This window comes from Girardinichthys multiradiatus, chromosome 17 (genome assembly GCF_021462225.1).
Source record: "Girardinichthys multiradiatus isolate DD_20200921_A chromosome 17, DD_fGirMul_XY1, whole genome shotgun sequence".
NCBI lineage: Eukaryota > Metazoa > Chordata > Actinopteri > Cyprinodontiformes > Goodeidae > Girardinichthys > Girardinichthys multiradiatus.
In genome coordinates, this window is record NC_061809.1 from 27,522,473 (window position 1) to 27,536,665 (window position 14,193).

The window sequence follows — 14,193 nt, forward strand, 5'->3', positions numbered from 1 at the left end:
GATTAATACCCTAAACTCAGCTGTTTCTAATAGGATTTATCGTTTTATTGATGGTTTGCTTTGCAAAAGTATTTTTAGATCTAAACCAGTGATATGATTTCATTCTGGCTCCAGGTCAATATTGTATAATTGTTTCTGGTTTGCCGAATGCTACCTTGCTAATATGGATCTACCAATCAGGAGGGTTTGTTTTTTAGAAACCTCTTTAAATGGCTTAGTTAAACTGTTCTCCAGCTGGTCAAAGTCCAGTTATGAACAAAGTCCACTAACAAGATCAGCCAGGCTGCTTAGTTCTATACCAGCTAAAGAGGTGTTAGGGGTGTTCCTAGTTTAAATACTCTGCTTCAAAGTAATAAAAAGAGTAGATTTTTTAATACATTTTCAGTAAGCATCTGAAGACAGAAGATGGGAGAAGAAATATGTTAGCCATGGTAACCTAAAGGTTTTTACTCTCTGTTCTGATGGACTGTCGGATGCTAAGTGCCTGTAACACAACCACTCCACCACTTCGTATGCCCTGTTGGCATAAAATTGGAACCTTTATGTTGTGTTTTTTCTCTTATAGCTACATTGTGAGTGTAGCCTCTAACCTGCAGGGAACTCTTCTTGAAAGAAACATTACTTAGAGATTTCCCTGAAGATCACACTAGGAATGTAGCAACTATTATTTAGGGAATCTTTGCAGTATGTTCTCTAAAGATGTCCTTAGGACCACGCTGTGAAAATTTTAATTAGCTTTCAGGAAACCTTCAAAAGACATGTCCTGCAGGTCCTCTTAAATGGCCATTTTACAGTGCAACCACCCTTTTGTAAATGTTTAGAGAATGTTCTCTGAAGCTCATAATTTAAAACCGTGTTCCCAACAGGAAGCCTTCAGGGAATATTTCTTGAAGGTAGCCTACTCCATAGGTCACACACAATATATATATAGTCAGTCAGTCAGTCAGTCATTTTCTACCGCTTATTCCATAGTGGGTCACAGGGAAGCTGGTGCCTATCTTCAGCAGTCTATGGGCGAGAGGCAGGGTACACCCTGGACAGGTCGCCAGTCCATCGCAGGGTATATATATATACCGATTCACCATTTATTCTTTTGTAATGAAAGGTTGGCATTATATAGATGACGGTTAACAATCTTGTCTGAAGGAGTAAGAACCACTTATATTCAGATTAAAGGAGTGCTTGTTGTCCACTTAAAGATAACTTTATGTAGAAATTAGAAACTTCTTGGTGAATTGCTTCCCTTGTGTAATTTAATTATCGCTTCTGCTCCATCCACAGCAGGTGAAACTAGAATGTAAATGAGGTTTTAAAAAAGCTGAATATATTAAAACTGAATGAATCAGCGCTCTGTTTCATTCATGAACCTGTTGGACGGCCAAGCTCCGCCCCTCCAAGACGGCGTCAGGGAGGCGCTGGTGGAGAATGAGTAACGCTCAGCGGCAGATGCGGCTCCCCGTCAGTCTGCCGGTGTCGGTGTGTCGCTGAGCCCAGCGGGGAGACGGCCGGAGTCGGACAGGTAAGACACCGGTTCTGACCGTCTGCTGGCGGATACTGATAGAACTCTCTGACGGGGTTCTGTTAAAGACTTTCTGGTGTCCGGAGTTTAGAGAAACCATGGCGGCACCGGTCATTTGGCTCGTAGCGCCGATTTTTCTTTCGTAAATTTTGACATTTCTGTGTTTTATTTGTTAATTCTAGTGGTTTGTTTTATTGTGGTGTTTTATGATATGTTGAGTTTAATTGGACAATTTAAAAATGTCATCAATAACTAAGCTTCAACTCAACTCTAGTTTTCTCATTAATACTTAATTAAACTAATAAAATAATCTGACGCAGAAACTAAAAATCAAGGCTTGAAAGTTATTTATTTTAAGCCAAAGGTAACTTTTAATGCAACTAAAAAAGTATTTATTGATTTAGTTAAGCATTAATTTATTCCACCTTATTTGAGAGTGATACATATTGTACTGGGAAGCTTTATAACCTGGTGTTTTTTCAATGTCATCAAGAATATTTTAAATTATTATTATTTCTAGTTTGATGCTAACTGAACTGCCTTACAAAGGCGAGACTTATTTACTTCAGTTATTTCAAACTAAAACTAAATTTCAGTTAGTATTTTGTTTGGGAAAACATTTTTGCATTTTAACTTTTTTGTGTAATTGCATGTTAATTCAAAAGCCTAACATAAAACCAGTTAAAGTACCTTAAAATAAATATTTAATGCCTCTGAAAAGTTTATTTATTTATTCCAGTTCTTCTCTGAAAATGAAATTAAGAACATTGTACTGAGAACCTTTTAGGATGATGTTTTTACTATCATCAAACCGTCATATTTACGGCTTAGTGAGTGCAGAAAACGTAAACATTAAAAAAAAAGAAAACTCAAACATTGAGAGGGAGACAGAGAATTATTGAGGATTATACAGAAGCAACTTAAAGTCAAGATAAGAGACAGCAAGGAGGTGTACAAAAAGAAGCTGGAGAGCAGCTCCAGCAAAACAATATCAGAGATGTGTGGACAGGGATGAAGAAGATCACAGGCTTCAGGTAGAGGGATGATCAGACCGATGGAGGTCTGGACAGAGCCAATGAACTGAACACATTCTTCAATAGGTTCAGTTCAGAAACAAGCTCAGCATCCTCCTCTCCTGCTCACAGCCAAACAGACATTCCATCTTCCTTTGACCCACAGGACCCACAGCTGTCCAGTAACACCTCACATTTTTTATCTTCAACCTCAGCCCTAGACCCTTCTGCTTCTACATGTTTGCCTTCAACCATATCAGAAGATGCTGATGCTTCCTTTGCTTCCCCCTTCCACCTGTGTGTCTCAAGAAGTCAGGTGAAGAGACAACTGGAGAGACAGAATAGGAATAAGGCTGCAGGTCCAGATCATGTCAGCCCTAGAGTCCTGAAGGCCTGTGCAGAGCAGCTCTGTGGGATTCTGCAGCACCTCTTCAACCTTAGCCTGGCCCAGAAGAAGGTTCCGGTGTTGTGGAAGACCTCCTGTCTTGTTCCGGTACCAAAGAAAACTCACCCATCAGTCCTCAATGACTATAGACCTGTTGCCCTGACATCTCACATTATGAAGGTCCTAGAGAGACTCCTGTTGGCCCACCTGAGTAAGCAAACAGTAAACCATCAGGACCCCCTTCAGTTTGCTTATCGCTGTGGAGTTGGAGTTGAAGATGCCATCATACACCTGCTTCAACAAACCCACTGTCATCTGGACAAAGCCAGCAGCACTGTGAGGATCATGTTCTTTGATTTCTCCAGAACATTTAATACAATCCAACCTGATTTGCTTTGTCAGAAACTCCAGAAGACTCAGATGGAGGCCTCAACAATCTCCTGGATCAAAGACTACCTGACAAACAGACCACAGTTTGTGAGACTGAAGGGTTGTGAGTCTAACCAGGTAGTCAGCAGCACAGGAGCACCACAGGGGACAGTACTCTCACCATTCCTTTTCACTCTGTACACCTCAGACTTCCAGTACAAGACAGACTCCTGTCATCTGCAGAAATACTCAGATGATTCTGCAGTCGTGGGGTGGATCAGAGATGGACAAGAAGCTGAGTACAGGAAGGTGGTGGACCGCTTTGTGGCATGGTGTGGAAACAATCATCTCATTTTGAACGTGACTAAAACAAAGGAGATGATTGTAGATTTTAAGAGAAAAAGGAATAAGTCAAAAACTATTTCTATCATGGGAGAAGAAGTGGAGGTGGTGGAGGAGTATAAATACCTCGGTGTTCACCTGGACAACAGACTGGAGTGGAGATGCAACTGTGAAGCCATCTACAAGAAGGGACAGAGCAGACTGTACTTCTTGAGGAAGCTTAGGTCCTTCAGTGTTTGCAGCAAAATGCTGCATATCTTCTATAAGTCTGTTGTGGAGAGTGTGATCTCTTCTACCATCATCTGCTGGGGAAGCAGCATCAGAACCAGGGACTTAAAAAAACTCAACAAGCTGATAAAGAAGGCTGGTTCTGTTCTGGGGACTCCTCTGGAACCTCTGGAGATCATTGTGGAAAGAAGGATTCTTCATAAAACGAAGAACATTATGGAGAACCCTGAGCATCCTCTTCATGAGACTGTCCTACAACAACAGCGTGTCTTCAGTCAGAGGCTTCTTCAGATCTGCTGTAAGACGGAGCGCTACAGGAGATCCTTCCTGCCCACAGCCATCAGCATCTACAACGGCTCTTTGAAGAAACCTTCATAATATGAGCTATAACAATATTTAATCTCTCTTTGGGATTAATAAAGTATTTTGAAATTGAATTGAATTTGAATTTCTTTCTGCATATTTTCTATGTTGTTGCAATATGTCAATTCTTTAAAGGTGGGAACTCTTGTAAATATTTTCCTTTTTTTGCAAATCATGTGTCAGATAAAAGGACATTTTCCAGTGAAGTTTGATCTCCAATAATTAGAACTACTTCTTTGACTGTATTGACAGATGGTCATTTAACACAGCGTTAATGTTCGGTTGCCCTTGTTTCATCTACAGGATATGCAGAGTATTTAGGGCAGGTTGAATATAGACAAAAGTTGGGTCACAGATGAGTGTTTGTTAGATTTCAAGGCGTTGACGGTAACCTCTTTATAAACCTTGGCAGCATTCCTGAGGGAATCAACAGGCGGTGTTATTACAGTTTTACTCCTCAGTTAAAATTCTCCAACAGCAGAGGCAACGTTAGCAGAAACATGAAGCTATTCAGCCAATCAGGACACAGAGCTCGAGGACACACAGTAGTTCAGTTAAAATAAAAACAGGTTGAACTTTGACCTGATGTCTCTGTGCAAGATGTTAAGGCTATAATAGGTTACCAGGAACGTTCACCAATGTTTTCATCTCTGGTCCAACTAGTTTCCCACATAAAAAATGGACTCAGGTTTGTGTCCTCTCTTCCTTGCCTTGCCTTTAGCGAATTTAGATTTTTTGCAAATAAATCAATTTAAAAGTCAATATAATAAGATTGTGAAAAAAAATTATAATACAACATACAGTACAGTTGGTCCTAATTTAATAAAGTCTAGTTTTATACATTTTTATTAAAATTCATCACAATCAGATTGAAATATAAGGCCTGGTAATTTAAACAGCCGGATTCATATTGAAATCATATTCATTATATTTAAAGAAGATATAAAATTCTCAGTGAAAACCTCATCCTAAAATATTACAGAAGGTTTCCATCTGGATCACCTCCATTGTCTGGAGGGCCAGATTTGTACCATCCTTTGAACTGGCTTTAGGGGCCACACAAAATTATTTTAAGGGCCACAATTTTTACACTCTTGCTGTAGGAAACTCTTTACCATACAGTTTCCTGTTAAAACCCAGTGAAGAACTTTGGGTGATGTGTTTATTATGTGGTTCTGCTCCAGCAGTTTAACATCAGCTGAACATCTGTGCGTCTGAAGTTCAGCAACTGAACTGCTGACAGTTTAGTGTCACCAAATCAATCAAATAAAAGAATAAAATGAGAACAATAAAACCTAAAAAACACAACAATTATTTACTGAAAATTCAAATCTGAACTGCAACCAGCATCACACCTGCTTTATTTTTATCTTATAGGTGACTCTGCAGGGATGTCGTCATCCCTCTTCCTCCTCCTTTTCCTCCTTGTCCCCACCTTGATGTTAGAGTTTCGTTACCACAGCAACAGTGAGATTGAGCAGTACCTCCACCAGGTCAGCTCCGCCAACCCCGACATCACACACCTGTACAGCATCGGGAAGTCAGTGAAAGGTAACAGCAGCAGTTGGGTTCATGGTGGACACATGACTGAGCTGCAGCATCTGCAGAGCTGCAGCTCTTTGTTGGTGTTTCCAGTCTGCAGCTGTCAGAACGTCAGGAAAAAAAAAACATCTAATAGTAAAATGGGAGAAAGATCCGGTAAATAAAGTCTGGTCTAAGCAAACAGAGGTCAATCCGGATTTGGACCCAGTCCACATGGAGAGAGCTGCTCAGATGGTCCTCAGCTGTTACTCAGACCATCAGTCATGTGGGAGAAGCCTGAATACATGTTAAGCAAAGATCAAACAAGTCTTCCTGTAGGTGTTGTCCACACACGATTAACTGGAACTGCAAAGAAAAAAAAACCTCTACGGGCTATGGATTTTAGCCCATTCTTCAGTCAAGCTACATCCAACATGGACTCACCTGGACTTTGACTAGGCCACTTAAAAACATGAATATACTTTGATCTAAACTAGGGGTGCACCAATTGCAGTTTTCTAGCTGATCACATATTACCAATCTTTAAAAAGCTTGACCTGCTGATACTGATTTTCTTTATAACTTACATTGTCCAGTGTCATAAGGACACAACACACCTTCCCTGTTCCAATCTTATGTTGTCAACAGTTGTGAACTGCGCTCGTGCAGACGTGACCTGGTGAGCGGGTCTGTCAGTCAGCCCTCGCTCACGGCAGAGCAAAAAGGAACAGTGGGTGATTTTCAGACCTTTGCTGAGGTAGATAAGATTGGTGGACAAGATCAGTTTCACATGTAAGTATCCGCCGATCACTCAAAATTAAGGAAATCGGGGCCGATCAATGGGTGCACCCCAAATCTAATCCATTAGGCTGGAGCCTTGGCTGTATGTTTAGGGTTCTTGTTATTTAGCTCCATCCACCTTCCCATCAACTCCACCCAGCTTCCCTGTCCCCACCGAAGAAAAAAATCTCCTTGGCATGGTCCTGCCAACACCATGTTTCATAGTGGGGATCATGTGCCCATATTCCTACACCTTATAGAGGTATTTTGCCCCTGTATCAACTGGAAGTGAGCCAAAGGAAGTAATGAGGGTTGTTAATTTTTAAGGCTCTGTACTGTTACAGAAGCAGACTTTTTTCTCCTAGACCATGTTCCGATCTCTACCCCATCTGACCGTGGCTACAAGGTGTGAGCAGAAAAAGAAGTTATTTTTAAGGTAGCAACATCTGATTTGGCTCTAAACATCAAGGTAATTTGGTGTCTTGTGGACACAGTTAGATTAAAGTCAGTTTTACAACACTTTGCAAAAGTATTCATAGTCCTTGAACTTGTCCATGGTTTGTGATGTACTGCATAATTTTGAATGGAAAAGACGATGATGCATGGGTTTCAAAAGAATGACATGCATTTGTATTCAGGCCCCTCAAAGTCAATAAGTTGGCTGTTCCAGCTGCAGGTCTTTTGGGTGTGTTTCTGTCAGCATCCATCCACCCATCTTCTATACCTGCTTCTTCATACAGGGTCGCTGGGGAGCTGGTGCCTATCTCCAGCGGTCTACGGGCGAGAGGCGTGTACACCCTGGACAGGTCGCCAGTCCATCACAACGCAACACAGAGACACACAGGACAAACAACCATGCACACAACCATTCACACCTAAGGGCAATTAAGACTGACCAATTAACCTCATGTTTTCAGACTGTGGGAGGAAGCCGGAATAATCAGAGAGAACCCACACACGCATGGGGAGAACACACAAACTCCATGCACAAAGACCGTAGACCAGGAGTTGAACCAAGGACCTTCTTGCTGTAAGGCAACAGTGCTACCAACTGTGCCTTCGTGCAGCCCTGTTCCTGTCAGCTTGGCAAGAAAACTTTAATTTCCACACCTGGAAGTTAGGTTCTCTAAATGTTTTGCCAGATGCACAACATGTTTTAAATCTGCATCTGAAGTCATTTGTTTCCACATGTAGGATAGACAGGTCTCTCTGCCTACAGTGACAGAGGATGATCATTTACCCGTGAAGTATCAGGTGTCTGTCACCGTAGCAACCTGGACACCAGCCGGAGTCTACTGCTGCGATCAAATGACGGGACTGAAGACAGTGGCTCATTTAATCTGGGACGCTTTAATCGGGCTAATCACACACAGACTGACACACACAGCTAATCTGAGCTAATCCAGGACACCAACTGGCCTCCTTCCAAACCAGTTTGTGTGTTTTTTTCTCTTCTCGCCTCATCGATCTGGGTTGAGCCACCCTTTCCGCCGAGCTGCTGTGGTGACTCATCCACACTTTGCTGTAGTTCACCTCTCTCTGAGTGTGAGCTGAAGACATGCTGAGGCTTGCACGGCTTCATTCAGTCAGTTTGTGGCACAGCTTTCAAAATAGTTGCAGTTGCTGTGTTTATATGGAAAATACGGCTGGTTTTTACTGAGGTTTTTAACCTAAATAGTCCTGGAAGAGCCATGCTGAAAACTCTGTGGTGTTGACCTAATCTATAATCTATAAATGTTCTTCTACATGTAATAAAACACAGGATTCCTATTTGAAAAGTTTTCCAAATGGAAAAATTTGGAATCATTCAATTCAATTCAATTCAATTCAAAAATACTTTATTAATCCCAAAGGGAAATTAAATGTTGTTATAGATCATATTATGAAGGTTTCCTCAAAGAGCCGTTGTAGATGCTGATGGCTGTGGGCAGGAAGGATCTCCTGTAGTGCTCCGTCTTACAGCAGATCTGAAGAAGCCTCTGACTGAAGACACTCTGTTGTTGTAGGACAGTCTCATGAAGAGGATGCTCAGGGTTCTCCATAATGTTCTTCATTTTATGAAGAATCCTTCTTTCCACAATGATCTCCAGAGGTTCCAGAGGAGTCCCCAGAACAGAACCAGCCTTCTTTATCAGCTTGTTGAGCTTTTTTAATCCCTGGTTCTGATGCTGCTTCTCCAGCAGATGATGGTAGAAGAGATCACCCTCTCCACAACAGACTTATAGAAGATATGCAGCATCTTGCTGCAAACACCAAAGGACCTAAGCTTCCTCAAGAAGTACAGTCTGCTATGTCCCTTCTTGTAGATGGCTTCACAGTTGCATCTCCACTCTAGTCTGTTGTCCAGGTGAACACCGAGGTATTTATACTCCTCCACCACCTCCACTTCTTCTCCCATGATGGAAATAGTTTTTGACTTATTCCTGTTTCTCTTAAAATCTACAATCATCTCCTTTGTTTTAGTCACGTTCAAAATGAGATGATTGTTTCCACACCATGCCACAAAGCGGTCCACCACCTTCCTGTACTCAGCTTCTTGTCCATCTCTGATCCACCAACGACTGCAGAACCATCCGAGTATTTCTGCAGATGACAGGAGTCCGTCTTGTACTGGAAGTGTGAGGTGTACAGAGTGAAAAGGAATGGTGAGAGTACAGTCCCCTGTGGTGCTCCTGTGCTGCTGACTACCTGGTTAGACTCACAACCCTTCAGTCTCACAAACTGTGGTCTGTTTGTCAGGTAGTCTTTGATCCAGGAGATTGTTGAGGCCTCCACCTGAGTCTTCTGGAGTTTCTGACAAAGCAAATCAGGTTGGATTGTATTAAATGCACTGGAGAGATCAAAAAACTTGATCCTCACAGTGCTGCTGGCTTTGTCCAGATGACAGTGGGTTTGTTGAAGCAGGTGTATGATGGCATCTTCAACTCCAACTTCACAGCGATAAGCAAACTGAAGGGCATCCTGATGGTTTATTGTTTGCTTACTCAGGTGGGCCAACAGGAGTCTCTCTAGGACCTTCGTGATGTGAGATGTCAGGGCAACAGGTCTATAGTCATTGAGGACTGATGGGTGAGTTTTCTTTGGTACCGGAACAAGACAGGAGGTCTTCCACAACACCGGAACCTTCTGGGCCAGGCTAAGGTTGAAGAGGTGCTGCAGAATCCCACAGAGCTGCTCTGCACAGGCCTTTAGGACTCTAGAGCTGACATAATCTGGACCTGCAGCCTTATTCCGATTCAGTCTCTCCAGTTGTCTCTTCACCTGACATCTTGAGACACACAGGTGGAAGGGTGAAGCAAAGGAAGCATCAGCATCTTCTGATATGGTTGAAGGCAAACATGTAGAAGCAGAAGGGTCTAGGGCTGAGGTTGAAGATAAAAAATGTGAGGTGTTACTGGACAGCTGTGGGTCCTGTGGGTCAAAGGAAGATGGAATGTCTGTTTGGCTGTGAGCAGGAGAGGAGGATGCTGAGCTTGTTTCTGAACTGAACCTATTGAAGAATGTGTTCAGTTCATTGGCTCTGTCCAGACCTCCATCGGTCTGATCATCCCTCTACCTGAAGCCTGTGATCTTCTTCATCCCTGACCACACATCTCTGATATTGTTTTGCTGGAGCTGCTCTCCAGCTTCTTCTTGTACACCTCCTTGCTGTCTCTTATCTTGACTTTAAGTTGCTTCTGTATAATTCTCTGTCTCCTTCTCTGAAGGCTCTTTTTTTCTTGTTAAGCAGGTCCTTCAGGTCACTGGTGATCCAAGGTTTGTTATTGGGGAAGCATCTCACGGTTCTGGTGGGGATGATGTTATCCACACAGAAGTTTATATAGTCGGTTACACACTCAGTCATGGCATTGATGTCCTCTCCATGTGGCTGGCACAGTGCATCCCAGTCTGTAGCCTCAAAGCAACCTTGCAGAGCTTCTTTAGCTTCCTGTGACCATTTTCTCACAGTCCTCTTTATTACAGGTTGTCTCTGAACAAGGGGCTTATATTTCGAGCAGAGAAAAACAAGATTGTGATCTGATTTTCCTAGAGGAGGTCTTGCTGTAGAGATGTATGAGTCCTTGACATTTGCATAAAACAAATCTAATGTTTTGTTTTCTCTGGTAGAGCAGCTGACAAATTGTTGAAACGTTGGAAGTGTAGCAGAGAGTGAAGCATGGTTAAAATCACCAGAAATTGCCACAAAAGCATTGGGGTTTTGTGTCTGTAGCTTAACAACAACTGAGCTGATGGCATCACATGCAGTGTCAGCAACAGCGGAAGGTGGAACGTAAACTGTTACCAAAATAACACTGGTGAACTCTCTGGGTAAATAATATGGACGAAAACTTACTGCCAACAGTTCAATATCTGGACTGCAGAGATGACACTTCACATTAACATGTCCTGGATTACACCATCTGTTGTTCACAAGTACTGCCAGTCCACCTCCTTTACATTTGCCGCTCCTCTTTTAATCTCTGTCTGCTCGTATGGTTAAAAAGCCCGGCAGAGAGATGCTGGAGTTGGGGATATGATCCTGCAGCCATGTCTCAGTAAAACACATGATACTGCATGCATATGATATTTAATTCACTTTTTTCCAGGTCTGGATAAGTAAGATCCATCCGTCCATCTATCCATTCATCCTGAGTCTATAAATTACTATAATGCAGGTTCTGTTCCACCAAAAAATTCAGATGTACGACCCTGTGCATAGACATGTCACTGCACACGTAGCCTTCATACATCCCAATCTGGGGTGAATTTAGCACAGCTGCACGTGGCGCTGGAAGCGCCCGGTCTCCGCCCATAAATACATATGCAAAGTAGTATAAATAATTGGAAGGCATCCATCACATGTCCAAATTCACTGAATATGAAATACAGATTTCAGTGTCCAAGATGAAGGCAAAAAGTTTAAATTCATTTGGCAGTATTTCCCCCGGTATAAGTAATGCATTTAAAAAATGAAGTGGTAGAAGGTTAGATGACATTAACACGATAGGAGCTGAATTATGTTCCATGGCTGGAATAAAACTTATTTAGCAATTTAGGCTATGTGTGAAATCCAAACAGCGCTATCTAGCTCCTGCATTGAGCTCAGTTATAGCTGGCATGAATATTCCTCCCATATTTCTATTAGGAAGACTATCACCACACAAACGACGTGAAGTACTTTAAATCTTTAAAACCATTCAGGACGTCACATAAAAAAGCAGACAGACAATAAACATCACATTTGAAGCCGCCATCCCACAGGGAGCCTGCTTGAAGTTTGTTTCCAGCACAACTATTATAATTAGAATAATTCTGATTATTATTATAATATAAAGGAATCATCAGTTGAGGAGGCCAATGTGCCGATGCGTTCCTGGGACACATTTGGCCATCACAAATAGGTTGCACATATATTGAATGAAGATGGTTTCTATTCACAAAAGAAAATTAATTTACAGATGGTGTCCTTAAAGCAGTCCATAGCTCTGAATACATGTTGTTGCTTCAAATTACAATATAATGTTTACCATTTTAGCCATATTTTAGGGGAATTTAATATATATCTGAGCAACATATGGATGAGGCCGTCCGGTATGGCTGGCATGGCCCAGCTCAAGGATGCCTGTTAAATACCCGATTTGTCAGTCAGTTCCCGCTAAAAAGGACCACAGCGTAGTGAGAATTTGAACTGGTACCAGCAACACACGGTTCCTCATGGTTTCCCTCTGTAACACTGAGGCCAGCTCCATGCAGAGCTCCAAAATAATTGCCCTGGGCAATGCATCATCATGTACCAGCAGATCAGTATGATCTTTGAAAAAAACGCTCCCTCCAACTTCTGCCATTGGCGATGTCCTCCAGCTGTGCCAAAATTGCCATCGTTCCACAATTACGTGCAACTTTATGCAGCTATTTATGGATGTGTGTGATTTTTTACAACTTGTCCAACTTAGGAATCATCTAAACTGACTTGTTTGAGATTAATCTGCTGATCCAACATTTTCTTTCTCAGTGAGAATGAAAGTGTTCCTTAGATTATTCAAATGCATTTTATGCTCCTCAGCGTACAGACCAATGAGCATTTCCATCTACAGGTGACAAAAAGAAAGGACGTTTTACAGTTTACATCCGACTAATGTTGTTTCCATAATTTTCTGAGGTGTGTTACGTTATTGTATGAGGCTAAATGTGATTCAGTTTCATCACTCGGGTTTAAACCATAAAAGCTTAAATTAATTTAAAAACATCAGGATTGATGCTCCATGTGTTAAATAAACTGAATAGAGTCATGTTTCAGGGTATTCATGTGGGTTTTAGTTCTCTGTAGTTTATTATTGTCGATTGAAAAATTGTTCGAGGCTTCCACACATTTTCACGGCAGGTCAAAAGATTGCGTGGATTTCCGCACACCTATACGCAGAGTTAATTTTTGTACATGCCAAATTGTGCCTAAAACATTACATCGCAAGGTTTTTGTGCGTAAGTACGCTTCGTACATGAGGGCCCAGAACTCTACAAAGTCTGACTCATCCAGTAAAAAATATCTTTTTACTTTCTGTGTCCTCAGGACAGCAGCTATGGGTGTTGGCTCTGGGTGTCAGCCCTCGCCACCACACTGTCGGAGTCCCGGAGTTCAAATATGTGGCGAACATGCATGGAAATGAGGTGGGAGAACACATGCACATACACGACTACAACAGAACCCTTCCTGTTTAGCAGGAAGCGGGTCTGAACAGTTGCTAAAGAGATCCACAAAACCCTTTTCAGAGTCCGACACAGTCCATGAACTCTTTTGTGCTCGGACAACAGACTGCAGGGTGGCCTGTATTATTATCAGATGAAAACGGACAGCAGGCTGAGTCAACATTAAAACAGTATAACACAGATGTTGGTTAATTCAGTAGAAGCAACAAAACCAACAGGAAGGACTCGGTGAGAGAAAAGGAATTTATTTAAAGATTTTACTCAAATCAAAACATCTCTGTTTCTCCTCTTGCCTTTAGACAACTGACCACATGTTGACAGTGGGGTTGAGATCTGACAAGTTACTTTACCACAGGTCCAACATTTCAAAGTTCTGATTTTTGATCTACTTCTTTATCACTTTAGCCTTGTTTCACAGTACTAGATCTTGCTTGAAAACTCACCGATTATCACCAGACTGTTTCTGATTTGGTGGATGAAGTTTGTCTTGGTGAGCGCTTGATTTCACTCGTTTTTTCTTGGGCAGAACCTGGAGGAAGCACCCCGCACATTAACTGGGTCAGGATGCATGACTGCTGGAATGAAGAAGGTTTTATCTGAAAAAATAACTACCAGGCTTCTACTGTCCCTTCTTGTTCTTCCTGCAGAATTTCAGGCTATCCTTCATGGGGGGGGGCAGAGATGCTGGTCAGAGTTGATGAGAAGATAGATGGAGATAAATCCAGGACAATCCCGGAAGAAAACCTGTAGAGGCTGCTGAGAACTTGAGACTGGGGCAGAGGTTCACCTTCCAGCACCTGAGCATACAGCCAGATTTGCAATGGGATGGTTTTGATCAAAGCATATTCATGTGTTAAAATGTCCTAGTCAACGTCCAGACCTAAATCCAACAAAGAATCTCTTGCAAAATTTGAAAACTAGATGTTCTTAGACACTTTCCATCCAATCTAAATGAACTTGAGTTATTTAGCGAAGAAGAATGAGGAAAT

At 41.9% G+C, this 14,193-nt stretch overlaps 1 protein-coding gene across 1 annotated transcript in view; it reads left to right on the forward strand.

Annotated features, from left to right (window-relative positions):
* Positions 1 to 1,332: 1,332 nt before the first annotated feature.
* cpm (carboxypeptidase M) overlaps positions 1,333 to 14,193 on the forward strand; it is a 28,675-nt gene continuing 15,814 nt past the window's right edge. Inside the window, exons 1-3 of the mRNA XM_047390050.1 lie at positions 1,333 to 1,519; positions 5,597 to 5,770; positions 13,068 to 13,165. Of these exons, the coding sequence (XP_047246006.1) occupies positions 5,611 to 5,770; positions 13,068 to 13,165 (258 nt within the window). The 5' untranslated portion in view covers positions 1,333 to 1,519; positions 5,597 to 5,610. The remainder of the gene's footprint in view (positions 1,520 to 5,596; positions 5,771 to 13,067; positions 13,166 to 14,193) is intronic.